Source organism: Athene noctua, chromosome 2, assembly GCF_965140245.1.
Source record: "Athene noctua chromosome 2, bAthNoc1.hap1.1, whole genome shotgun sequence".
Taxonomy (NCBI): Eukaryota; Metazoa; Chordata; class Aves; order Strigiformes; family Strigidae; genus Athene; species Athene noctua.
This window is the reverse complement of record NC_134038.1, coordinates 64,228,874-64,256,300: the sequence shown is the minus strand read 5'-3', so window position 1 is coordinate 64,256,300 and position 27,427 is coordinate 64,228,874. Positions and strand designations below refer to the sequence as shown.

The following is a 27,427-nucleotide window of genomic DNA, read 5'->3' as shown; positions in this document are numbered from 1 at the left end:
GGTCAGGGAATCCAGAGACTGTGAGCCAATCTAGCCACACATTTAAGAGGGTTTTTTTTTGAAGAATACCAGAAGTGTTGGAGTTGAACATTTCCAAAAGATAGCTGGAAGCTGGATGTCAGTCAGTGGGTGAAATGAATGATGCTCTTCTCCCCACTTAGGCCTACAAATTACCCCCACTCCCTTGTAGTATCATCAGCTGTGCTACAGTGTGATGACTTGGCTTAGAGTCAAAATGAAACATTTTCTGAGATCATTTTCTCTCAGGAGAACAGGATTTAGCAACACCTGCTCCAAGTCAGCAATCTATTATGGAGCCAGAGCCTAAAGAATACAGATTTGGATTCCCAGAAAGTACAGTCTGTGTAGCCAGTGTTGCTCATCTGCCTCTACAGGCACAGAAACATTCCTCCCAAGTTACATGAAGTTGCTTTCCCTCCCAAGTCATTATTTCATCCTTAGAGACTAAGAGCCAAACTCTAGAGCATGATTATTTATTGTCCTTTTTAGGGAGTACAAAGGCAGCTTTACAAAAAGACAGCCAGTAGTCATTACCACAGTGAATTTTGTTATAACCCAGTTCACTGTAAATTGAAACCTGCAGGCAGGTATAAACTGTAAGAGACAAACTGCTTTTCCAAATTGCTTGGTTGGCAAGACAGATGCCTCACTACAACCTGAACACATTCCAGTACAGCCCCATGATCTGTCACTGACTACTTCAGGACATATCCAGGAATAAGATCCTTAACCTTAGTTGGCAGTTTTGCAACTGTGGCTGCTTAAACAGCTGTAAAGAAAGCATTCCTCCTGCTTTACAGGAAAAGTAGATGAATACAACAAACCAACTCTGATGTGATACAGAAGTGACAAAGATGCAATTCAGGACTGCTGGTCAGATAAAGAATAGTCTGTCATTTAAAGAAACATTTTTGGTACACCATGTTTTTTGCCAAGTGGAACTGTACACTTCCATCTCACCACCAAAGCAGTGGAGTGTTGGTGGAAAAGAGGAGTGATGTGGACTTGGTAACTGATGAAATTTTGTAAGAAAATTCAGACTTCTGATCCATAAACCAGAAGGTAAGGTGTCTTAGTCCTTCAGCTGAGAGACTTCATAGAGGTATGCACCAAGCATCTTCACCCCCTGGATGTAGTTGTACCTGGAAAGACAGCTTCTGTTAGCATTGTTTTCCTTTGAGCTGTAGTGCTACTATTTGGGCATTCTGCAGTATCAGCCCTATGCAGGCAAGAGATGTTATAGGCACTGCTGTTGTAAGCAACAGGTACTACTCCCAACCTCCCTAGAATCTCCCCTGGCACAAGAAATGTCATCTTTAGTGTAGGGAAAAATAGCCAAGCTTGGAGACCAAAGTATAAAAATTACTCCTGGTTTCAAGTGTATGAAGCTAGAAGCAGTAATTGGATCAAGATTCAGCTACAGACCAGTTACCCAAAGTACCACTTATTCTGCTAGGAAGTAATGATACTTCGACTTCTAGAAACTTAAAGAGCAAAAGCCCAATTCTTCTTGGTCCTCTTGATATGTGCCAAGACCCACAGTACAACTCAGCCTGGCACAGGGATAAATATTCTCTTACCTATTTAGCTTCTCATTTTGGGAGTGGGCACCATCATCTGCAGCTCCAACAGGAAGCAGCATGACATTCTTGCCTGTTGCTTCCTGAAAAGTAAGGGTAACAGGAATGCTTCCTCCCTCCCTCGTCAGGTCTGGTTCCACTCCAAAAACTAGAACAAAGTGACACTAGTCAGTTTGGAATTGTGTCTGTATTTACATCACAGATCCTTACTGCTGCTTAAGCAATCAAGTACCAACCACTACTGTACCATGTGCTGACCAAGTCTCACTGTTTTAATCAGCCAGACTGCAGAGGTTGCAGAATCACAGCATTTGCCCCCAGATGTAGTGCTGGAGCACTGCCACTTTCAGAGTTCAGTTACACAAATAACACTTCATCTGAAAGCCTGTTTGTACTCCAACACGTAAGTCAGATTTGCTCTAGCATAACTGAAAGAATGATGCAAGGATGACTAAATTTTGAGGACTTTGGCTAAGCAAGTGATCTGAACTACCAACAGTCTCAGCCTTACGCAAAAGCAACACCATACCAGTGGACTTGTTCCAGTATAATAGAAATGAACTTGATACTAAGTTTTTCCTTCCTATACCTCTAAGGATTGCACATGACATGCTTCCTTACTCAATGAGTCAAAGTTATGTAAGTGAGGAACACTAAATATCCTGCAAACAAACTCCTCAGTATTTCCTGAGGTGCAGGAACATAAGTCCTCCCAATGCCAAGTAGAAAACGCACTGACCTGTCTTCATGGCCCTCCTACCAGCCATGTAGTGGGGATGGTTGAAGTCTGACACCCAGGGTTTTCCACCATGGCCTAAGTATACCCTGAATTTGTTGGGGCTCTGCAGCTCTGCAAACTTTTTGCTCACATAGTCTTCAACCTATAAGAAAGATTGAACAGTCTTATGTACTGTTCACATTTGTATGAACACTGGTAAAGACAGTATACTAAATACATCTTTGGGACTTAGAGGTCACCACTACTGTGCAGCAATACTTTCTATTACTATTAACTCACATTATTCCTAAGTACCTCTGCTCTGAAGTCAGAATATCTCCTTGAGGAAAAAGTTAACAGTATACTGTAGAACAGTTAGACAACCACATCAAACTCTTATGCTTTTGAGTATGCACTTCTGTCAATTCAAGTGCCCTGCAATTAAATCAGCATTTAATTAACATCCTGAGCCCTCTGAGTTAGATAAAAGAAATTGACTAGCCAGGCCACAACAGTCCAGTGTGGGGCCATGAAGCAATTCCCTCAAATATCTGAGTTGAGGTGTAGAACAGGGAAGATAGTAGCAAAGTAAATAACTGGACCTGTTTTAGAAACCAGAAATACTTTTCCCCCAGGCATGAAGAACAGTAGTTTAGAGACACTAGTCGTTTTGTGACCCTCAATCCATCTCAACATACATGCTTTGTGACTTCTTCAGGAGTCATGTTTGGCACAAGCCGGATTGAGAACTTGCCAATCACTTTCCTAGGAATCACAGTCTTGGCTCCGGAGGCTGAGAATGCTCCTTCAATTCCATGGAGAGACAAGGAAGGGTACCTCCACCTATGCATAAGGATATCTCTCTGCAGCAAAGGGAAAGATGCAAGGTTACATCAAGTTGGACATCATTCCCCAAAGTAATAATTTCTTCAATCTAATAAGACTTAGAGAAACAGTGCTTTCTCCCCTGGACAAATGCAGCTCATTCAAGACCACTCAGCTATAAACAGAAGCTGTTATTCCTATTAAGCACATATTTTGATACAACAGTTGAATTAAGAGATTCCTTAAGATGCCTTAAGAGATTCAGTAGCACTAGTTTGGCTTTCTCCTAGTTCTGTGAACTTACAAGACACAACCAGTCTGCTGAGAAGGATACAAGTACCATTTATAAAGGAGCTCAGAGTGTGCAGGAAGTGCATTGGAAACTCTGGTCCCCACTGCCTCAAGGCAGGCAGGTGCCTTCAAAGTCACACGCTTATGAAGATCACAAGTTTTCTAAAAGCCTCACCACTGCGCAGATTGAGGCATACAGTGTGCTTCTGCTATTTATATCAGTTGTATTAAACTGACTGAACTCCAAGTTGATTAGTGAGCACTACTGCCTTTTTTCAGATAACACTTTTGTATTTCCTCTTCTTTTGCCTTGGACACAGCTGTTCAGTACACTGGATACTATAAATTGAAGACATTTGTGTCCTCTGTAGAGCTACAGTATCTCAAACCTGAACTTCACTGAAGAGAAAGAAGGGACTTCAAACTGCTAACACAAAGACCACAACACTTTCTTTTGTTCCAGGTACAACCTGCTTCTAATCTTCTAAAAGCACATTTGACTGTCACAGTTCAAGTCTCTCAAACACACTGTTTCTGACTTGGAGATTACAGCCTTCTCTCCTATCTTTCTCCTTAGCCTCAAGGCCCTTCTTGCATGCATGCAGCTTAGTAATAACTCCCTTGCTAAATTAAGCTAGGATTTCAGTTTAGCTAAGACTGAACAGCTTCAGTTCAGTATCATACATAGATAGGATCTTGCCAGCTCCTCCTTGTATACAAGCTGTATTTCATCCATTACTTTATAGGACAAGACTAAACAAGGAAGTCTGTGTGCTCCCAGATGATATAAGTCTGAGCATATAAAGACAAGGTTAAGGATCTAAAATTACTTATACCTACTTGAGTTGTCTGAGGTCTCCTCCCGACAGTACTAGGACAGAATACAGACCTGCACATGTAAATTTGTCCTTTACAACACTTGTTTCTGCTTTTTATAGTAAGAGATGTATTTACATCTCAAGTTTAATGCTTTGAAATTAGTCTGTAATACCTATACCTTGCAAGATTAAATGCTGTTAAAAGCATTCATTTGGAGAGCTCCCAAGATGAAGATTTGAGAAGTTCAGACATGACTTTACTGAACTTGAGCCTCTCTGAAGATTTGGGAAGCTGCCTAGTTCATGGCTACAAAATAGTCCTTGCTTGCCAAGTCTAGGAAGATGTTCAGTATGTCAGCCTTAAGTTCATCACAGCTAGATCTCAAGCTGTTTTCACACCAAATGACAAATCATCTCTATGAGCAACTACTTTATTTCTGATAACCCTCTGAACCTCCTGCATATATAGGAAATCAGATGCTTTGTGTCAATGTGGTATTTGACCTCTGGAAAAGTGCTAGCAGTTCTTATCTAGCATTAAGAAAACAGCATGAGATAAAGTTCTGTCCCAGTTTGAAATGCTACTTAGATACAGACTAAGAAACAAACTTAAAGTTGTCTAGACTTCTTGCATTAATCATTCCTAGGTGATTTCCAAGCACCTAACACCTTGCAGAGGAACTGTTAGTGTTAAGTATGCAGTCAACTGTACAGTAGGTGAAATTATCTTCAAGGCAATTTCACTATTTTGAAGACATCAGATGAATTCTCTGCCTACTAAATTACTTGCTAAATACACAAGTATCCACAGAAGCTTGTTTGTCTTCTACTAATATAAACAGCTTGAACTGACACGGGTAGCCAGCGCAGAGAAGGAGTACAGTACCTTTGTATCATGCAATAGTTTTCTTGCTCCTACATCTGTTGCATATTCTTCCAGGTCAAAATCAATCTTCTCATATAGTGCCAGCTCCTCATCAGTAACAGCTGCCACTGCTTCATTAATGCCTGGGATGAGGATTTTTCCTTTCTTGTCTACAAGAGAACCTGTAAACAAGAAGCACCTAATATTAGGATTCAACCAGAACAAGGTGTCATTGCTGCAAACACTTTCCATGGGAAACCCAATTCTTGGCCTTTTGAAAACTAAGTGTAGTGAAATGAAAGTCTGACCTCTACCTCCCAAGAGCCATCACCACTAAGCATGGGAGGCACTTACAGAATTTGCAGCTATCCAACATGTGCACTTCCTCATAATTATATATAATTCTTGTCCTGGGTTTCAGTGAGTGGCAGGGATTTTGGTAGCAGGGGAGGGGGCTACAGCTGTGGCCCCTGTGAGAAGCTTCTTGAAGCTCTCCTGGCTCCAAGTCAGACCCACTTCTGCACCAAGGCCAAGCCAGTTCACTACACCTCTGTGATAACATATTTAAGGGGAACCTGGGAGGATTTGGAGTTGTGAAGAGCAGTTGTATCATCTATGCAAACACCAAGGACAGTAGAAGAAAGGAGTAGGAAGTGGAGGGAGATGCACCAGTGCAGAGTCCCCATGTATCCTATGGTGAGACACCAGGGGCTGTCCCCCTGCCCCCACCCATGGAGGTCTGCAGTGGAGCAGATGCTGACCTGCAGCCTGTGGAGGGCCCCAGCCCAGAGCAGCTGACTGCCAGAGGGTGGCCAGGACCCTGTGGGGAGAAGCCCCTGCTGTTGTAGTTCAGTACTGGGAGGACTGCAACACACAGGACTGACAGACACCAGAGCAGCTTGGGAAATGCTGCAACCCATGGGAGTGACTCATGTCAGAGAATGTGTGGAGGACTGTCTCCCATGAGAGGGGAACCATGAGGGAACAGGGGAAGAATGCAACAAGTTCCCCCCACCCTAAGGAGGAAGTGGCAGGACTGACTGCACCCCCCATTCCCTGCCCACTGTACCTCTTGGAGGGAGAGAGATATCGGGAGCAAAGATAAGCTTAGGAAGAAGGGAGGGGTGGGGGGGAAGGTGTTTAAATGTGGTAATGCTTCTCACTGTCCTACTCTAAGTGTTGCTGTTGGTGTCTGAAATTTATGTTCTTTTTCTTCCCCTAAATAGTTTGCTTTTGCCCATGACCATAACGGGCAAGTCATCCCTTCCAGTCCTTATCTCAATTTCAGAGCCTTTTGCTTTATTTTCTCCTTCCCAGCACTGGGGGCAGGGGGCAGTGAGAAGTCACATGGTGCTCAGTTGCCCTTGGAGGTCAAACCACAATTCTACTGCTACACATTTGGCTGGCTGTTTGATGGCAAGATTCACAAGGAGATCACTATAGCATCCGTAAAAGTTTGCAGAAGAGAGCAGGTTTAATTAACATACAAGTGTGCAGCAAGATTTTAGGGGAAGTTAAGGGAGGTAGACAACTTCTTGGGAAGACCATCATATTTTTGTATGTAAGGCATCAGCCTTGCATACCTGGCAAGCACCATTTCACTGGTCAATGCTTTGCTAGTGTAAGCAGCCCTCAGGAACTCCCCTCACTGCAAACTCACTCATACTTTAATGGCTTAATCCCATTTCAAATGCATTCAGTGAAACCTGAATTTTCTTACCCATTAGAGTAATGAGATCTGTCATGGCCTCATGTACTGAACCACCATAAACTCCAGAGTGAAGGTCTTTATCACTACATTCCACCTGGTTTGAAGTGAATTAAGATTCAGGTTAATTTTAGCATGAAGATACTGTCAAATGCACAGAACAAACTTTTACCCTAGCTTTCTGCTGCATGTATTTTGAGAACGTATCAGTTTCAGAAGCCACACCACTCAGTTGTAGTACGTACATTAAAGCAGATATGCTTCTTAGTGCTCTGTGGAGTACAAGCCCTCAGTACTGACTGTCCCAACCTTGGGGACTTCAGTGGTGACATCTCTTCCTGCACTCAAGGAGCTATCTGGATGAACATATCTATGCCATGCAATAATCCTCCAGTGAAGATGCTGACTTATCTTGCTTCATACATCTGAAAGCTATCCTTCTCAACCAAGTATCATAGAGGAGGGTATAAGGAAGATATTTAGACAATTAGTAGAAATTCTACTTCGTCAGTTTCACCTTCTCTGAAGAAAAGCTATTGGCATGAAAAAGTTAGTTACCACTCTTCTCCAGTAGAAAATTCAGTTTAATACTGTTTTTGCAGTGTACTTCAGCACTTACCTCTATGAAGTAATAGCAGATACCCCTCAAGCCATAGGTGATACAAGGTTTCTTCTTGCCTAGCCAGTAGTTGTCAGAAATGCAAACATAATCCACATCTTTGAAGAAAGTATCTCGCTGAGCAAAAATTAGTTCATCAAGGCCTTCAGATCCTGATTCTTCCATACCCTCTAGGCAGAACTTAATATTAACTGGAAGGTCCTTTGAAAATGAAAAACAAGAACTGATCAATTATGGGAAAACACTGGACTCCAACAATCAGTAATTTTCATGTGTCATGTACAAAGCAGAAAAATGGACATGGGTGAGTTATTTCCATGACAGTGGAATTTGTTAATTATACACAGAATATTACAAAGTTGATGCCACTCACACCACCCTTCATTTGATGGAATTCAAACTCTTCAAAAAAGATCTAAGCTCTAGAACAACTTGTTCCCAGTCCTCTTAACTGTGGGAACACAGCAGATATCTGTTGCCAAAGGTAGGTCAGAAGGCTAGGAAAACCAATATAGCCACAGAAATTACATGCCACAGTAGAGTCAAAGCTACCTTGTCTATCCAGTCTACCATATTCTGTGCCTAGACAGCACCTGAGAACTGGTAGTTCTTCTCATAAGTAATAGCAACTTGTCTCACAAGATACAGCTGACACTGAACTATCTCCAGTTGCACTTTTTCTTGAACAGAAACAGCAAAGCTCCCAGTTAAGTGTTACTAAATTAACCTCTTCCTAGAGCTCAATGGCAGCAAGTATTAAGCTTTGCTAAAGGCCAAGCTAATCTGACATCCTTATATGAAACTGATCACATCTGATTATCCCTCCTGCTCCAGATGCTTGCATATGTGTTACCCATTTTGTTAAAGCAAAAATGTTTAAAGTGCTGACAAGTTACTCTTGCAGATGCTTGGCTTGCAAGTCAACTCAACCCTACTGGGACATCAGGGAATTTACAGCACTATTGCATCATTCCTCCAGTCAGCTGAATAAGCAGGCTTGCCTCACATGGGTTTGTAGCTTGGATAACATTTATTGCTAGACTCAGCTGGAGTATGAAAAGAAGCAGGATACATTTTGGGCACATACTTGGTTTGTTTGTTGATAAGCCTCCAAGGCATTCAGCCAGGCAAGCACTGGACCTTTGTCATCTGTTGATCCTCGCCCATACAGCTTTCCTGTAGAAACAAGATACAAATTAACTGGTGTGGAGAAAAATTAGCATAACACTTCAGTCATCTCTTGCCTGCAGAAAACATCTTTTTGGATAGGATTTCTAGCTCTGCTTGTATTAACTTTCTGATTCTTCTAAAGTAGCAGTTTCACATGCCACTTCATACACCCACACAAGTGGGACAGGTACAGGACAAACATTTCTCCCACTTTGAACCACTCTACCTCTTCCCCCCTGCTGTTCCCTGGTTGGGAGTGGGGCATAAGGCTGGAAAGGATGTAACTGCCTTGGACTATTCATTCCCATATTCTTCACAGTAATATAATTTTCCACAAACATATCAGTAAGGATATAGAAACAAGCTACCTCCTTTTAACAGAAGCCTATCTAGTATTAGCTTCAATAATTGTTTGTTTGAAGAGTAAGAATTTAGCAGCTAGTGACCAATCACTTCTTTGGATTCTCCAGATAAAAGTGAACCTCCCCAGAAAGGGCTTTAGTCAAAGACAAGTTTTATAGGCTACAGGGAAGTCCCAGGAAGTGTAGCACATAGGATCACAGCAGAGGCAGATAGTAATTGCAACTCAGAGCTCTGGTTACAACCCTGAAGCAGTAGGTGTAACCAGTGACAGAACAGGCCAGACAGCTTGCAAGGTAAGGAGCCATTGGTAAATGTGCCTCTTACACTACCAGGCTGCAGAGATAAACCCCAGCCTGAGGCAAGTCTAGCTCTTGCTATCAGATGAGATAAACCAACCTAGTAACTTGGACCAGGTGCTCAAGCAGAAGTACTAGTTATCACAGATACTTGTTTTCTTGGCAATGCTTAACGCTTATGCAACAAGAATGGTTAATATCCTTCTATTCATATGACCTTTGACACTCCCACTGAGCAAGGGAAACAAGGAAGAAGCTGACAGTAACAGTTTAAAATAGAAAAGTTTTAGTCTCTTCCTGGCTACTGGCAATGTGTTGTTTCAACAGGAGTTACTGCATGATTTCTTCCTCCCAGTTTGAGAGGGACACTTGTCTGGGCACTAGCTCCAGCTTGATTGTAGCACTGTACACAAACACAAGGTAAGCCAGAGAGGCTGCTGTACAACTGCCATCTCCAGGCATAAAGCAGCTGTGTTAAGTGTTTGTCTCCTGTAGTGGTTCCAAATCCCTGCAGTCTGACATGACCTTACAGACTGCAAGTTGTGAACAGCACAAGAAACTAGTTCTAGGAAGTTTTCTGGCAACAAATTGTTATCATGGAAGGCAGCAGTTAAGACTTTGCTGGAGCTACAAGGAAGATAACATCAAGTGTTATCAGAAAAGGAAAGAAGCTCTGAGAGCAGCTGAGATTTTGCAGCTCTACTTGTTTATTATTTCTCTCCTGCATATTTTATCTCAACATTATTAAACACCCATGTCTGTTCTTACTCTCCTTCGCCCTTTTAATCAAGGGTACAACTTTAATACAGTTGAGAAGTACCATACTTGTTAAGGAAGTGCTCATCAGTTTGAAGTCCACCACTCTTACCTTCTCTTTCTACCAGTGTGAAAGGCTCACTATCCCAGCCGTCCTCTAGTGCTGCTGGCTGAACGTCCAGATGACCATATACACACACTGTCTTTTTGCATGGATCTGAGCCAAGTGTCCCCAGAACAATTGGTGGTAGAGGGATCTCTGATCCATCAGGTAGCTAGAAAGGGGAGGCAAGAAGTTTTATTCAGATATGGAATGTCAGAGCAGCACTTTTTTGTCAGATGAATGAATGAATTATTTTTAACCTTACAGCAGCTATGAGATTAGGGGCACAGACAGCTAAACAAAACTACACTACTTAAACGGATTGCCAAAAGCAATGTGCCAATGAAGGCATGACAGGACCATGCCAGGAAGTTTCCCGACAAGTTCCAGTAATAGTCAAAGTGTTCCAAGCCACTCAGAACTGTTAGCTTTAAACTAACAATCCTACATTGGATTTTAGCAGAGCAAGCTGTCTGCATGCCAAACTGCCATATCTAATGCTGACCTAAGCATAAGTGATAAACTCCATTCAATATTGCCTTCTGCATTGCTTGTCACTGCACTTTCATCCTGTCCACAGTATACCTCTAGACAAAAATTTCCTGACAGTCATACCACTGAGTACAACATGTGCCTACACCCAGACAAGATCAGCATAACCACTGTATTTCTCTATACCAGCCTATGCTGTTAAGCAGAGGGCAGGGTAGTGCTGATGAACTTAGTTCAAGAGTTGAAGTTGGCTTAGTCCTTTGGAATAACCCAGAAGCAACTATCACATGCTATTCTCAAGTCAGCATGCATTCCCCTTCCAGTGAACACATACTCCTAGACACTGTTTAGCAGATCAAGATCAGCTTAGACTTCTTGCTCACGTGGGCACCAAGCTCCAATTTTTTATCAACAGGTTACACAGTCCTTGGCCAGCTGCAGGTCTAAGTGATTAAAGCATTACTGCAAGAAATTACACTTACAGTAATCAGTACACAGTATAAACTGCTGTACAGCAGTAAACTAAATTAGATCAGACAAGTTCACCAGTTTGTCCTCCACTGATACAGCTGCAAAGTACATAATACACTGACTAGTTTTGTCTATACTTAGCATGAAACTAAAGTTCACATTAATTCAGCTGCAATAGTTTTCTAAATAGGAATGTTACTTGTAATAAACCAGCTCTTGCCCCCACAAAGTTACACTGATGAAAGGAACAAGTTCACCTGAATTAACTGAAACCCTGTGATGGGATTTTAGGCTGTAGGTAGTAGCAGAGCTAGAATTATCCTACAAATTCCCTTCCAAGAGGGCACATGAAGTCAGCTGCTTCCCTGCTGGGACCTGTAGTACTACAGACAAATGAATTCCAGTCACCAAAAGCAAGAACTGCACAGGGGGTCCTGATACACATAGATTTCACCCAGCTGCCATTAGTACCAATTACGATGACAATCTTCCAAAGCTAGCAAACACTCCAGTACAACAGGATTTTGAATGCCACTATCCAAATGCTGGTCTAAATTTTGGAATGAGTCTTATTCTGGAAGAAGTAGTGACTAGGCTCTTCAAAGGAGAAGCACATCAAGTGGATGGTTCCCTAGGATGAGTTTATCATTGTAAGCACATACAATTCTCTGGTGAAAAGCAGTCCAGATAGCTAAAAATAAGGAGGGAACTCATCCCATTAAAGATCCTTCTGTATCTGGTAAGGGATAAGTGCAATCCTGTGACAAATGTAACACTTCTGGAAGAGCTGAAAAAGTCTTTTGGAAAACTTTTTGAAACTTCAGCCAGTATGTTTAAAGTCTAAGGTCCAACACCAGCCTTCTGTTAAAAGAGTAACATTTTTGTTTGCAGGTGCTCTCTGTTCATGTTCAGTTAGAAAAGTATTTAAAACGCATTTAATACACAGTTCCAAATGTAATACAACATGCTTAACTGATCTGGATCCCCAGATCTACTACAAACAAAGGTTTTAACAGGTAGCTCAGACCGTGGCAGGAAAGATATTATCCTACACCCCAACAGGCTACTGCCTTTCTAGGACACCACTTAGAAGACCCTTGTGTGGTGATCCTGACCAGAAGGCCATCAGACATCAAGGAATTAGTGATCCACATAGTTAGTCTGAGTATGCCCAAGCTTTTGCTGGACATAACCATGGGCTCCAGGATAAACTTATGCAGCTGACTGTAGCTTGCAGGCACTTCCCACTTGGTACTGGCAATTACACTACCTGCATGTCCTTGGCTTTATCTAAAAGTGTGGCAAGAAGTTCTCATGTAAATGCCCCCTTTGTTTGGCAGTGGAATCAAACAGCTTGAATGAAATGGGAGAACATTTCCATGAATGGGATCTGAAAGCATGCTGCACACCAATTCAATGCCTGCTAGATGCTGCACAGCTTGGGGTTGCCAGCATCTGAAGGGACATCTATAGCATCTTTTCTTTGTAGTGGTAGCTCTAATAAACAGCATTTTAAATGATACTTTATGGAAGCTAAGTGCATTTCTTACTGGATCATAAGCCAGCAGCTCCTAGAGCTAATCACCTGGTCTTCTAAAGAGACTTTTTCTAAGATGACAGCTGACTAAGCTGGAGATGCTCACATACCTTTTGTCTCCCAATATCCATAAGTTGGGTTGTGCCTCCCAGTCGCTCAATGTCCTTTGCAGCAACCTCCATCATGTGTCTGATTTCAGCCCTCTTCTCTGGCCATGCTGACACACTCTGGATTGCCACCCATTGAGCCAGCCGCTGCAGAAAGACAGAAAAGCTAAAGGTTTTACTACTTGAATTATGGCATGAGAGGCACTCTACAAAAACATCACCTTGCAATTCAACTAATACTGTTTCAGTCTATCTTAAACTTGAGGCAAATCAGCTCTGTTCTCTCCTTAGAGGAATACTCTAACCATTAATATATCACACTCAAAAGCTCTCTAAAACCTCATTTTCCCACAGCTGCCCCTGCAGTATAGCACAAAGTCCACAGATACATAAGGTTAAGCTTAAAAGTATGACAGTTTGTGCATATTGTGTCTTTCTGGTTGCCATTCTTTAAGTATCCAGAGACAGCTAATGTCTTTCAGGCTTCTCAGAAAGGCTGTCTTAGTTTTTTCCCCTGCATGAGAACACCAAAAACAACTGGCAGGAGTCAAGTTGAACACTTGGCATAGTTCTTGCCTGAGTTTACAGTGCTATACCACCGATTCCTTCACAGGTGAAGGGGATTGAAATACAAGGTGAAATTACATAGCAGGTTAATCAGCAAAATACAGAAGGTAACCCCTCCCTCTGTACCCCAACATGAACAGTTTCATATGAGAAAGCTTTATTCCTGCCTTGCTTATATTTTTCCTTTCCTATCTCAAAAAGGGAGAGAGTAGACACCTAGTTTGGCATTCAGGAACCAGTGTCAAACTTCTTTCACCTCTAAATCACTGCTTGCACTACCCAGTAATAGAGCATTTCCTAATATACCTACCATGCAGATTTAGGTCTGAACAGAACTATGCCTAAACTTCAGAAACAAAGTTTTCTGTCTTGACTCAAATCAGTCACACCTGCCGCCTGCTCCCTCCCTCTCCAGCTACTTGACATGACTATTATTGGGCATATTATATAGGTGTAACAAGCTTGAAGCTGACCACCTAACTTTTAACATCCAACAGCTGTCTGTGCTGCAGGACAAAAAGAAAACTTACCTGAATGTAGAGGTCTTGGTGTTCATCAATGTATTTAAAGAGGGTTTCAAGGGCAGACATCTTCTGAACAGAACAGTATTGCTGAAGATTCTGTGAAAGAAAAATAATTTAGCCATCACAGGTTTAAGAAGCAACAGCCAGTAATCAAGTAGCTGCAGAAGACTTGCACCTTTCAGCAGCTAATGCCACACATCAAGCTGCACTAATATGAAACTTGAGGCTGCTCCCTCTCATGAAGTCACAGTTAAGTGGATAAACAAAAGCATAGTTAATCACAATACCAGTTTCTGTCTCTCTCCCCTGAATAACTTTGGAAATTAAACTGAGCAAGCTTGTCTATAGATATGCTTCAGCCATGTCCTTCACTTTACTGCAGAATTACAGGCAAAATGTTACTCAAGTAAAACGCAACTTCAAAGAGTAGATTTAATTACAGGCATTCAACTGTGTACCATAGGCTTGAATGCCAGTAGCTAGGTCCAAGAAAGCACCACACTTGTGCTCTACAAAGGACTCTAAAAGCAGGCAACTTAAGAACCATGTTTTCTTCAGCTTTAAAGTCCCCAGCTGCCACTCAGCCTTCCCAAAGAAGGTCAGAGTGAAACCACAGCAGGCCATGAGCAAGCAGTCAGTGACTAGTTCAGTGCTACCACTTCCTTGTTGTCTTCTGATTTCAACTGAAATTCATGTTAAAAAATCCAAGACATCTCCCCCCCTCAGTTTTCTGTCCTCCTTACCAGTCCTAAGTCCATGTTAAGAACTGTCCACTCAACCAACAAGCTTAAACTTAGTTCTCAAGTTATAACTAGAGATACAGCACCTCCTCTAAGCCAGGAAATTAATGAGCTTTACAAATACACCTTTAAAATCCAAGTACCTGAACGATGAGAAAAACTCCAGTGCCCATGTAACAGACTGAACAAACGTGTTTAGCAGCAGCAACTGCTGTGATTCAGTATTTTGTTTAGTCAGCTTTATGCCTGATCCTTTAAGCCCTTCTTCCACTTCTGCATGGAAGTCACAAGACAAGTATGATAGTTGTTAAAACATCTGACTTTCTCTCAGGATTTCTTGAGCAGCTGACTACACAGCCAAAATGAATACTTTAAAACTGCAGGTTATCCCACACAACATACCACAACAAGCATATCCTACCACAATAAATCTACCAAAGTCTCACAACACATTCTCTTTCAAGCAGGGTTGTACTTACACAAATCATTAATGCTCGACATACAAAACCCCTTTAACTCACTGGTGATAGCTTCTATTTAATTTACAGCATCCATTAAGTTTAAATTCGGTTAATGAGTTTTAAGCACCAGTTAGAACAACCCCAAACTGCCAGACAGCTCAAGCATTCCCTTCGATAGTCATGAATGGTGAAAATTGAACACCTTCAAAAGGACTGTATAGACATAACCAAGTTAAAGCATTGCTTCTCACTGAAGCCTGGTTTCCTGAACAAAGCCACCATCCTCACATACAGTTAAGAGATCAGGTATGATTCACCTGGAGCTTTTCAGAGGAACCAGCACACAGGCATCAGTCCAGTGCAACTGACCCTCCCCTTCACTCAACCAGTTCCTATAGCAACATCAGGGCTCTAGCTTCAGAACACTGACAAAAAATACAACATGTTACAGAGGCTGATATTCTGTCCAACACAAACAAGATCTGAACTACTTGCTAAGTCCGGGACTACTTCAACTATCACCTTAAATATAAACACTCTTAGAAATTAGAGGCACATTGAATCAGTCAAGTCTCCCCCAGAAAGCTTCAAACTTGGAAAAGTAAATGTTGCTTACTGCATAACAGGAGGCTGGATACCACTTAACCTCCCCTCTTAAAATCCAGGGCTAGAATTTCCTGTAGGCCCCTCAAACTGGACAATTTAGTCACCCTGACCGTATGGAAAAGGCTCTGCAGTTTCACAGCACTCTAGCAGATGCATTATGAAATAACCCAAAGGACTACCAGTGCAGTATAACTGCACCCTCCTTATCCACAGCCAAGATTCATACCCCAGACGAGAGCATTAATCAAGTCAGGAGAGGCCCGCAGCCATCACAGAGCACTCACAGCCCTCCACAAGCTGCTCCAAGTAGCGGCATACAACCCCATGCCCGTATTACAGGCCCTGCTCTTCGGGGCTTGACTTAGGGATAAGGTTTTGCAGCAAAAGGGGAAGTTCACCGCAGCCCCCAGCGGCACGCCTCAGGGCGGGAGGGAGGGGACACACCGCAGGTTTCCGAAGGGCAAGGGGAGGCTCACAGGTGTGGGGAAGGGGGGACAGGGGCAGCTTCCCTCTGAGGAGCAGCCGCGGCCCTGCCGCGCCGCGGGAGAGCCGGCCGGGCCGAGATAAGGAGCCGGGCAGGCGCTTCCTACCGCGGGACACCGAGCAAGGCCCGGCGGAGCCGCCACGCACCCGGCACCCGCCGGCGCCTCCCCGGCAGGCCGCGGCGCGGCACGGCGGACCACCGCGCCACAACGCGAAGAGGGCGGGACGGCACCCGACCAGGCCGCACCCCCCCACCAACGCCACTCACTCGCCCCGCCGCGTCCCGGCTGCCTGGCACAAGGGCTGGCTGCAGCCGCGGCGCTTTAAATACCCCCGCGCCGGCCCCGCCCCCTCGGCGCACGCCGCGGTGGCCAATCCGCGGGCAAGGAGAGGGGCGGCCCGGCGGCCTCGCGAGCCCCGGGGCGGGGCTTGCTGAGAGACGGGGCGGGGCCGCGGCGCGGCCCTTCCTGCCGGGGGGGGGGGGGGGGGGGGGCGGGGGGGGGGGGGGGCGGGGGGGCTCTCTAGCGCCCCCCAGCGGCCGCGCCCTGTGGCGGGGACACACACGGACACACGGACACAGAGACAGACACACAGACACACACAGAGGTAACCGAGTGTTGATGACCCTCCCGCTCCCCAGTGCAACGGAATGAACAAGGGCGTCAACAATACAAGAGAAATATGTGAAATCATGTGGGAGATCATAAGGAGGAATGTAATACGGGAGAAATTTGGGAGATCTTGGCCGGTGCCTGGCTGGACAACTGAATCATTCCAACCAAAGATGGGAGCATCCTTCTGACTCCTTTACGTTTGTGGTTTAGATAGATTGAGATTGATTTGCATGGCAAAAATTGTTTAGGCAGATCAGGAAAGGAAAGTGTAACATGGCAGTAAGATGCAGAAGTGAAGTAAGATCACCTAGTGAAGAGCTTACCTTCCAACAGTGGTGGAAAAGCATAAAGTCATTCCAAGTGCAGAAAAATTAAAGTTTGGGTAAGGCTTGCTATTACCCTGTGCCTGACCTAAATGAAGCAAGACCTTAGAAGATGGGAACTGCTGAAGCTCTTTCTGTTCATGAGCAATTGAATAGCTCTGATACATGTAGCTGTTAACCATGTATGCATGTAATAATTTGGTTATTCATATTGTTTTATAGACATTCGTAAAAGAACAGTTAAAATGGTGGTTGGCCCCAGGCTGCAGTAAAAGCATGTTACCTGAATTACTGGGGGAGGTTCACTCCTCAGTGCCATAGATATTAGGAAACATGCTGATAAAATTTGCTGAGGGCATGGAGCTGGGAGATGGAGTTAGGACAGCGAAGGAAAATGGAACAACATGATAACCCTGAGAATCACAGAAGTAAAACCAGGATGAAATTCAGTAACTGAGAGCTCATGAGCTGGAAACGGGTGTGAAGGGAGCAAGGCATACTAGCTGGTCACAAGAGGTCCATGAGCTACCAGGAGGGATCTACATAATTTGGGAACTTGATGGGTGGTGCCTGAGGGGGTAAGTGCTAGGATCTTGCACAAGGCTGTGGTGAGTGTTGTCCTATGTGGATCTGCTCCAGTCACCCATGTATGATGAGCTGAAACTACAGCAGCAGGTCTCTGGAGGGCCTCTCAGATGGTCAAAGAAATGAAGAATCTCTGAGCATATGAATTTGGCTTAAGTAACCTACTGAAAAAACTGAGAAAAGACATGGTTGCAAGCACACTTTATGGTGGGGTTGATGGACAACGGAGTGGAAAATAGTTGCTGACAGTGGCTGTAAGGGTCTGAAGGCATCCCCTCCTCTGCAGGTTGGGCTGCCCTGGGATGCCTGGTGCCAGCCAGGGATGGAGCAGCAAGGGCTGCCTTGTCCCACTGGTGATAGTGGGGAGAGGCTCACAGGCCCGTGGAAGCTGCTTTTGCCTGAGATCCCACCCTCTCACAGCCCTGCCTGCCCTGGCCATGAGCCATATTGAGCTGGGGATTCACAGGCTGATGCTTGGCCCAGCCTCAGCCCGTGCCCAGGGAGGTGCCCAGTGCCCAGGGCTGGAGCTGTCCCGGTGTCCCCCGGCTGCCTGGCTCCTGGCTGGGGACTGGGATGAGTCCTGGCTGCCAGGCCCTGCCCTGACAGAGCCCCATAGGGACACTCCACCGCACCCAGCACCCCAGGCCCTGGGGAGCCTGTAGCATCACAACACCTGTCACTGCTCTGTGTATGTGGAAGAGCCAAATCTAATGCACATGGACAAATGGAGCTTAGACATTGGAATAAAATTTCTATCTAGCTTATATTAGCAAAAAACTTGCTCAGGAAAAATAGGAAACAAAAAGATATATTTTTTTTTAAATAGCAAAAGAAACTTCTTCTAACAAGCAGGTTGTTGCATTTATAAAAGGTATAATGTGACATGACATGGGATGATTCCTGATGGCCTCTTTCCATTCCCTAGTTCCTACATGCAAGTAATTTTTGGTACTTTTTTCCCACATCCAAAGCAAACCCCACAAACCAAAAATACAAGTCAAGGACACAAGCTGAAAAAAAATAAAAGCATTAGGGAATCATACAGTGAAAATATTGTGTACTGTTTTATCAGAGTTTTCTGCAAGGCTCTGTTGATCTAAAATCCACCAAGGTTTATGTGAAGAACAAACATGGAAACCACACAGTAGCTTACCCAAGTGAAAACAACAGCGAGTTTTTTGAAAGATAACAGACTCAATTGTCAGCTTTGAGGGCCTGGCAAATTGTCTTTAAGGAAATGCAGTTTTGCTTTACAAGGCTAGTAATTTGAAGGTGAATACATGCATACATCAAAATCCTTTGGGAACAGAGGAGAAAGGAAGGGTATAAAAAATTTATCTCATTATCTTCATTTATCAGAATTGCTTTAGGGACAGAGGGTGACAAAGTAAGGTACTTGATAAAGAAAATGTAAGAATGCTTGCCCTTCTCTGGTCCAGGGGAGGTATCTAAACATCTAAGCTGCTCTACTTCTTTTTTTTAATATGTTCTCTTTGAAATGGTTTTGTTCTAAAGAAATTGTTTGTAGATACTTGTGCCACTGCTTTTGAATTGAGGGGGTGTAGCGTGTATGAGGCAGCTGAAGCAATAGCAGCTGAATAGATGAGGGTCCTGAAACCCAAGGACTGGTCCGAGGACAGGACAACTCTGTGAATTAGCTTTACGGGATGGCTGCCACTGAGAGCTGTGGGTAGATACCACTGCCTTCATAGCTGAGGCCATTCTCACTGAAAAATTCCACACAAAACCATGAAATGGGACAGAAAGCTTCTATGGATGCTACAGTAAATGTACAAAGTCTCACTATCAGTTCTTCAATTCAAGCAGTGGTTGTGTCCCTATATGCAGGTGTATGGCATCTAAAAATCTCACATTGCTCAATTTCTTTGTCCTTTCTCCTGAGTGACATAAATATACAACAGTTAATTTACTGCGCTTCTGATGGGAAAAAATGAAAAACATAAAAACCTGTAAATTATTTGTCTTCAGCCTCATTATTGTATCTTGCCATTTCCTGCCTCATCTTCCCCTTTTCCTCTTTACTTTGTGTGGTTCTGCTTAGGTGGGTCAGAAGCCCAACTTTCTAAACATCAGCCACTCACGCTTCCATTAGGTGGGCTGCTAGATTGGAAGGAAAGATTATGTATACAGATTTGCAGAACCATGCAGCTTTGTTGGATTTATTTGCTTTCCTGCACACAATAGTTTTTGGACTGGTGAGAGTAAATTTCAAGCACTAGCATAGGCAGGTCACAATTGATGTTTAAGGAATTCCTCACTGATTGTTTGAATCCCTTCTAAACTAAAGTGTGTCCTGTTTATATCACACCCATAGACATGCACCTTATGGACATTTTGACTTCATTAACATTGTTTGCCTTAAATACACAATCTGGGTAATGACTTTAAAGCTTCAATATAACTTTTTTTTTTTTGCAGGGTCTTCCTTCCTTTCTTACTTTCAAATGCACAAGAAGGCAAAGTCTGTTAACTTCTGCAGATTGCACACAAGTGTGCAGTCAAGCTGGCATGTCCAGGGGATGGATTTACTGAGGTTTGAATTCTCTGTTTTTCCCAGGTGCTTCACAAGATAGGTGGGTGTTTCATACAAACAACCTGCATCACAGGCCTCATGAAATCAACTTAAGGTCCCAGAGCACCTTATGAGGTAGAAGAGCTTTGAAAGGTACATGTTAACCCTCTTCTTTTAGGACTGTGATCCTTGGAAATACCTCAGTACTACTGTGTTAAAAAACATACTTATCTTCCACTCTTCTGGAGCCTGAAAGCCCTTAAGATGTCACCAGTTTTTTTTATTGAATACACATAACTAGCTTTATGTCTGTAAGATTTATGTTTACTAACACCTTATACTAACCCTTGATGGGTTTTGTATCCTCTCTGCAGATGTGCACATTAACATGTAGACTCTGTGGGATGAACTCCATAGCCATCTGAGACACTTCAGGTTTTCTTCCAAATTATTTCCTTCCCTCCTTCTGCTACAAGAGAGAGATTAGAAATATTAAAAAACTGGAACAAATTAGATATGTACAAACTGGATTGACTGGTGGCAGCAGGCCACCAGGATGGTTAGATGAGCTGGAGAACAAGATGAATGGAGATGGCTAAGAGAGATGGGTTTGTTCAGCCTGAAGATGGGAAGGCCAAGTGGTATCAAATGACTGTCTACTATTAACTAAAGGAAGAGTATAGAGAAGAAGACAGATCACCCTCAGAGGTACACAGCAAAATGACAAGAGGCAATGACTGCGGCGGGCGGAGGAAGCAAGCAGCCAATTCAATGTGAATGATAGAGCAAGCTTCAACTTTATTGAAAGAAATCACCCCTTATATAAGCACTCTACAATAATCATGCATACTACTCACAAATCTATTGGATACATGTAAAAAGCTACATTATAATATCCCAGCCCCTTGTGGCATTTCAGATATGTCACAACATCTTCCCTCTTCTGGCCTGCCTTTTTTTTCCCGAGGTTGTTTTTACGATCAAGGCCATTGTGTACCTCAGTTTCTCTCTTTGTTAACATAACAGTCCTTTGTTAGGCATAACTGTACCCTGGGTTTTTTCCTTTGTTTACCTCAGATGGCTGCAATCAGCTCCTACAGAGACCCATGGCCTTGCTCTCTGCAAGCCGTTCTCCAACAAATGACCACAAGTTTCAGCAAGGGAAATGCTGAGTAGATATAAGGAAAAAAATTCTCAGGGTGGAAGTGACTGAGCACTGGAACAAGTTGTCCAAGAGGCTGTAGAGTTTCCACCGATGGAGATATTCACCAGGGAGCAGCGGGGCTTGACTGAGGTGACCCAGCAAGGGCGACCCAGCACAGGGACATAGTCCCTCAGCCTCTGAACATGGCAGGCAGAGCTGGGGGTGGATGACAGGGTCCATCCACAGCCCTAGACATGGAAAGCAATGAGCCAGGTCCAGGGTCCATCCAGAGTTCCGTCAGGAGCAAAAGGAGATATAGCCAAAGACTGGGCTGGAGGCAAAGGAGCAACATGGGTCCAAAGCCCATGCAAGGGAACAGGGACAGTACTGAAAACAAACAACAGTGTCCTGAAGCACTGCCAGCCCTGCCCATCCCTGACCACCATCAGGGCTCCAACCACCACCCCACCCTTGGCCAGGACCCCATCTCAGACCTCCAGAGCTGGCAACCCCTGCCCCAGCAGGGCTGCTCTCCAGCTCCCCATGGCCCTGCCCTGCCCAGCCACGAGTCCCCCAAGCCCAGCCCACCCCTGGGCCCACCTCCTGGCTTGGTCTCAGCCCATCCAGAGGGGTGGTGGGACAGGCCCTGCCTGGGGACAACCTGCCCTGCTAGACCACCTGGGGAGTCCCCACTGCTTCTGGCCCTGGGCCTATAGGAAGCCCCTGGACCACCTGGTGCTCTGACAGCGGGGTCACCAAGAGACAACCTATCTACAGACATAGGTCTAAGGTCCATGCAGGAGGCAGGGCCAGAGCTTTGGGCAGGGTGCTGGACTGGGTGATCTCCAAAAATCCCTCCCAACTAAAATTAATCTGTTATTACAAGAATCTACAGTCTGACCAGGCCTGAGCAAAGTGCCTTAGAAGGCTTGGAAGAGTAATCAGTTAAAATTTATTTTGGTTTTTTGGCGTCTTTGCACTGATACTGGAGGGAAAACTTGGGGTAAAGGGAGAATCTCAAGTGAAAATATGACACTATATGTTTTGTAATTTAACGGCAATTAATTTGAAATGTTTAAAGAGCTGTTGCAGCAAGCAAAAGGGGTCATTTCTCCAAAGTGAACAGAACAAGAACAGGTTTACATCACACCAAAAAAATTGAAACTGGGTATCCAGAAACGTTTTCTAACACTAAGGATTACAAAGCATTGTGTACTGGGTCTGGCTGGAATGGAGTTAATGTTCTTCACAGCAGTCTGTACAGTGCTAAGTTTTAGACTGGTGACCAAAACCAGTGTTGATAACACACCAGTGTTTTAGCTACTGCTGGCATAGTGTCGTACTCTGCCACCCCCAGTGTGCTGTGGGTGGGCAAGAGGCTGGTAGGGGACACAGCCAGTACAGCTGACCCCTGCTGACCAAAGGGACGTCCCATGCCATAGAACGTCATGCTCAGCAACAGAATTGGGGGGGAGTTCTTCCAGAGTTAACTGTTGCTCTGACACTCGCTGGACATTAGTCTGATGCTGGGAAGCAGTGAGTGATTGCCTTTGCATCGCTTGGATGGGGTTGTGGGTTTTTTCCTTCACATATTAAACTGTCTTCATTGACCCACAATTTTTTTTCTCACTTTTACTCTTCTGATTCTCTCCCCCATCCTGCTGGAGTGGAGGTATCAAGTGGCTGGCTTAGATGTTAGCTGGGATCAACCCACCAAACATTGAACTAGACTGCCTGGGGAAATTGTGGACTTTCCAATGTGAAGTATCGTAAAAGTCTTCAGTACAAATTAGACAAGAAACCATCAGCATAAGATATATTTAATTAAGCCTGTCTTGGGTGTGGGGATGAATTAAATGAGCTCTTGAGGTCTCTTTGAGTCATATTTTTCTATCTTTTGGTCTCTGTCTAGATGTCTTCTGAGATCAGTGACAGTGATCAGTTCACCTTTTCCACCTGTTCTGCAGCCATTAGCACTAGAAGCTGACTGAGGCAAGGAAGAAGAGATCTGAAATACAGTTCTGGCATTTAGGAGCTTCAAGAAAAACTAATTTTACCAGATGTTGGATAAAACTCTTCCCAGGAGTTTAGAGGGTAGTTTTCCTTTGTCAGATTTTTCCCCTCTCAGTTTTAATGATTTTTTTTTTCCAGAACATCATTCTTTTCATTAAGGCTTTGCTTTTCTTCCCCATTATTTTAGACAGATGCTCCACTCATGATGGCCACAATTCTGAAATAAGGCATGTGGAAGCAGTTTATTTTTCCGTGCAGAACCTTGTTGTGGGATAGAGGCCTGTCTAACTAAGATTGGTTCTTGCTCTGCTAGCCATTTTTCAGTGAAAAGATGACTACGCTTTCTGTGTGACTACTTCTCTCTCTGCCTTCTGATAACATCTATTTTTGGCCAAGTATGAAATCTTTCTTGGGAACAGAGCAGGCTACTATTTGTGTTGAACACAGCAGAAGGAGATAAAGTTTATGGGCCAAATCAAATGATGGAATTGCAGCCACTTCTGCTTGACTAAAGGTGAACAGAACTGTTTATACCTGGTAATGGCCTTGGCATTGACATTACAGCAATGTAAGTCTCACCTATTACCCCCGGCTTTTCAAAACCAAACCCCAAAAAATGTCGTAGGAAGAATATGGCATCAGAGCCCAAACTCATTTAGAGGAATAGCACTAAACTAAAAAAAAAATCAAAGTATCATTTATTGTCCCTCTTCTCCAGTCAGTACTATGGCTCTAGAAGTAACCTTGCTCTGAACTCCAAAAAGCAGGCTGCTTATGTGATGTATAATTGTAGAGTGCTGAATAGTTAAGGGTATTCATGGCCTTCCTAATCCACATATGCATGTGTGCCATATAGTAATTAGTGAGTTTGATCCTCACAAGCTTCCTGCAACAAAAGAAATACATTTTCTTTTTTAATAGGTAATTAATAAAAGTACAGGGCAGATTACACTTAACCTATGTAGAAAATGTTGACGTTTACATGGGAGAGCACAGTGTGGGGTGCCTGTGTGCTCAAGTCCCTGGCCAGGATCCTGCTGGAGTATGCTGTGTCCTTACACTGTACTCTGCACCCAGCTTTTGCTGTTGTGGACAAAGATGTGGACCCAGAGGAATGCTGCAGTTGAGACAAGAATTTAATCTAGAGTCCTGGTCCTGTGATCCTTCTTCCCATCTTTGCATAATGGGGTACCAATAGAAAATGGGGCCTGTGTGGCTCAGCAACCTGAGTCATAAATACTACAGGACCCTTCTCCCTCTCTTTGATCCTCCTCTTCCTCTGCCCCAGCATTTATTGGCTGCTCCTTTTGTCATCTCCAGTGTACTCTCAGTATACTGATCCTGGCAAGTGAAGAATTTATATTCCCAGGGCACATACCACCCTGTGGCTCCATCCAATCCGACTCAGAGACACCTGCATTGATCCCCCATGAGACCCCACAGGGTCAGGCCACTGTGCAGCAGACAGATGAACCTGCTTGAGCACAGCACTACAGCAGGGTGGCTCTGTGCTGCTGTGCTAGGTTGACTTTCTGGCTTGGCTGGCACAAGCTTGAGGAGCTCTGCTCTGTGCCCTGCAATGGTGGGTTTGATGCTCAGGATGCCCAGAATGCTCAGGGTTCTTTTCCTTCCTCAGTGATTCCTACAACCTCTTCCTGTCCCCAACCTCCTGGCTCAGTGGTTGATGCATCAAACCTTTCTGCAACTCTGGTAACCCCTATATCATTAAGGTTGTAACTTGTTGCAACTTCAGATCCTCCAGTGTCTTCACAAAGTACCAAAACTTGATTATTCTAAGCCTTCAGTAGTCACTAGTTGCCTAACTAAGCCAGTTCAGGACACAACAGATCTTGAAGTCTCTCATCTTAGGCACTAGATTCATCTGCAAACCATGAAAGCATAAAGCAGAATGCAAGGATCTCAGTTTCACTGCTGGCTAACTCTTCACTCCTCTTTTCCTGGCTTTAGACAAGGGGTTTTGCCCCTCCCTTTAAGTGTTGTCTTGCTGAGTCTGTACATTGTGTTGCAACCTGTGTTCTCTGTGTCCTTTCGTCAGGATGCAGCAGTGGCACGTTGGAAATGTTGCTGTCAGGAACCCAAAATAAACCTGAAGACTGGCTAACCTGTCTAGAGGGCTGGAGAGACTGTCTCAAATCAGAGAGAATGGCAGAGAGCCAGACAAAAAGAAACTTTTAAATTTGATGTGCAGATTGCCCAAATATCAATATGCTTCGGGTAGGACGTTCCCTATTGCACTGCCTTAATATTGCCCAGGAACAGGCGATGTTTCTATTTTGGGCATCTTAGGCTCAGAGAGGGCTGGTACTGTTCCCTCTTCTGATTTTGAGGCACAGATGAAAGAACAGTGGGAGATGCTGTTAGTAAATTTTTCTTCCCCAGCACTTTGGGGAACTGCTTCACAAACTGTGCAGCCAACGTATCTTGGAAAGTCACTGAACAGGCATGCCAAATGATTCCTTGTTTGCTGAAGTGTTAGTCCAGCAGTGCCAGAGCTCTAAAAGGAGTAAAAAAATTCACCTACACCCCTTTGTTCAATGTCTGTTCCTCTGCCGAAGAGTCACGAAAGCACTGTCTGCTTCTGCCTGCTTCTGCCTGCTTGTCCCGGTACTCTGCATTAATACAAGGCAACGGCTCAAATAGGAACGATGGGGTGTGTGTTACGTAACCAGCAAGTGTAACAGACAGGCAAGCAAAGGGTTAATAGCCCGGCTACATGTGATCTGACTGCAGATGAGAACCACAGCCCTTGGAGACTGCTTCAGTCCAACACTTTTTCTTTGGAAAGACCACAGAGCCCAAACGCCAAAACCTTTACCCTTTTGCAACTTAATCTCAACTACCCTGTATTTCATCCCAGCATTTCATCCCAACACCATGCCCAGTTTATCCACACTGAAGGCACATGGAACACACCGTGTGCGTGAGTAGATGTCATTTTCAATTTCTCCTTGAATACATTTTGGAGTGTTGGGAGACTTTATTTCGGTCTTTTATAAGTTGTTGATTTGCCAAAGAGAAAGAGAAATATTAAAGAGGCTTGGCCAGTGCTACATGCTTTCCTCAATGAAATGGAGCTTAAGTGCTTCCCCAGATGGAATTTTCCTCCAGGGTTGCAGCTCTGCAGGACTGCTCTTCAGTGTTTGTTGTGGTTTCACCGTGATTCCTTTCTCCATCCTTTGGTGGATCTCCCCTCTTCCCAGACTGAGGATCACATCCAGAATAATGCAATCCCTGTTTTTCATTTTGGGAGACTTGCTAAGTTCTTTTGGTAAGAACATATGTGTGTGCATCTGTATGGCATGGGCTGAAAGTACAATATGCAGGAAACAGGGAGTTGCAAGAACAAGGAATATTAAATATTGTCTAATAATAGCATCTCTGTGTATTCCTTCTTTTATGTACCTTAGTGTAAATAGTGTAAATCAAAAGTAATTACACTGATATTGGGTCAGAATTGAGGCCTCTTTCTTTTTTTTTTTTTTTTTTTTTTCAGAAGAAGCCTTTTGCTAAGGATGTGAAAGGGGCTCCTTCTACAACACATTGTCTTCTGAGGAGAGAGATGACTGACAGATGCTATTGGTGGTAGATAATTAGGGGTTAAGAAGGATAGAAGGGGTAAATCATCAAAGAATAAGGAGAAAATGTACGTAGGAAAGGGAATGGGATTGTACTGAAGAAAAATGACTGAAAACAGAAGACAAGGAAAACATGTCAGTTCAGAAAAAAATAAGAAAAGTAATGCCAAGTTAATTATAAGAAGTTCTGTAGCAAAAGCTTCATTACAAAAAGTAATTTTTCAAGCTTTTATGACTTTCTGCTTTTAAGAAAAAGGACAAAATTTTGGTTATCCATTGCACAAGTGTAGATAGGGAAAACTGTGTAGCTAACTTAAGCGGGGATTTTTGCAATTACACACCCTTAGAGCTGAAAGATACACTGCCAAAGTCAACTGAAAACCATGGGATAACTCCCACTAACTGCAGCGGCCATTGGCTCCAGCCCATAACAAATTCAGTTTGTTCAAAAGATGTGTTATTGCCTTATAAAGTATTTCTCAATCAATTTAGTTTCTC

At 43.8% G+C, this 27,427-nt stretch overlaps 1 protein-coding gene across 1 annotated transcript; it reads right to left on the bottom strand.

Moving 5' to 3' along the window:
* Positions 1-484: 484 nt before the first annotated feature.
* Positions 485-16,433, bottom strand: CNDP2 (carnosine dipeptidase 2). Its single transcript, XM_074897779.1, has 12 exons — positions 16,390-16,433; positions 13,838-13,927; positions 12,744-12,887; positions 10,143-10,305; positions 8,533-8,621; positions 7,446-7,646; positions 6,839-6,923; positions 5,140-5,300; positions 3,018-3,182; positions 2,341-2,482; positions 1,602-1,749; positions 485-1,163 (listed from the first exon to the last, which is right to left on the bottom strand). Exons 2-12 carry the CDS (start codon positions 13,895-13,897, stop codon positions 1,094-1,096), a joined length of 1,428 nt encoding a protein of 475 aa, XP_074753880.1. The 5' UTR covers positions 13,898-13,927; positions 16,390-16,433; the 3' UTR covers positions 485-1,093.
* Between the last annotated feature and the right edge of the window lie 10,994 nt (positions 16,434-27,427).

Bases quoted from the DNA above. Each gene is read 5' to 3' on its own strand.
- CNDP2 (XM_074897779.1), bottom strand. From the start codon at position 13,897: ATGTCTGCCCTTGAAACCCTCTTTAAATACATTGATGAACACCAAGAC. The intron at 2,483-3,017 runs GTATGTTGAGAT...TCTTTCTTATAG, and splicing joins CTGAAGAAGTCACAAAGCAT to GTTGAAGACTATGTGAGCAA. The intron at 1,750-2,340 runs GTCAGTGCGTTT...ACTTTGTTCTAG, and splicing joins TAGGAGGGCCATGAAGACAG to TTTTTGGAGTGGAACCAGAC.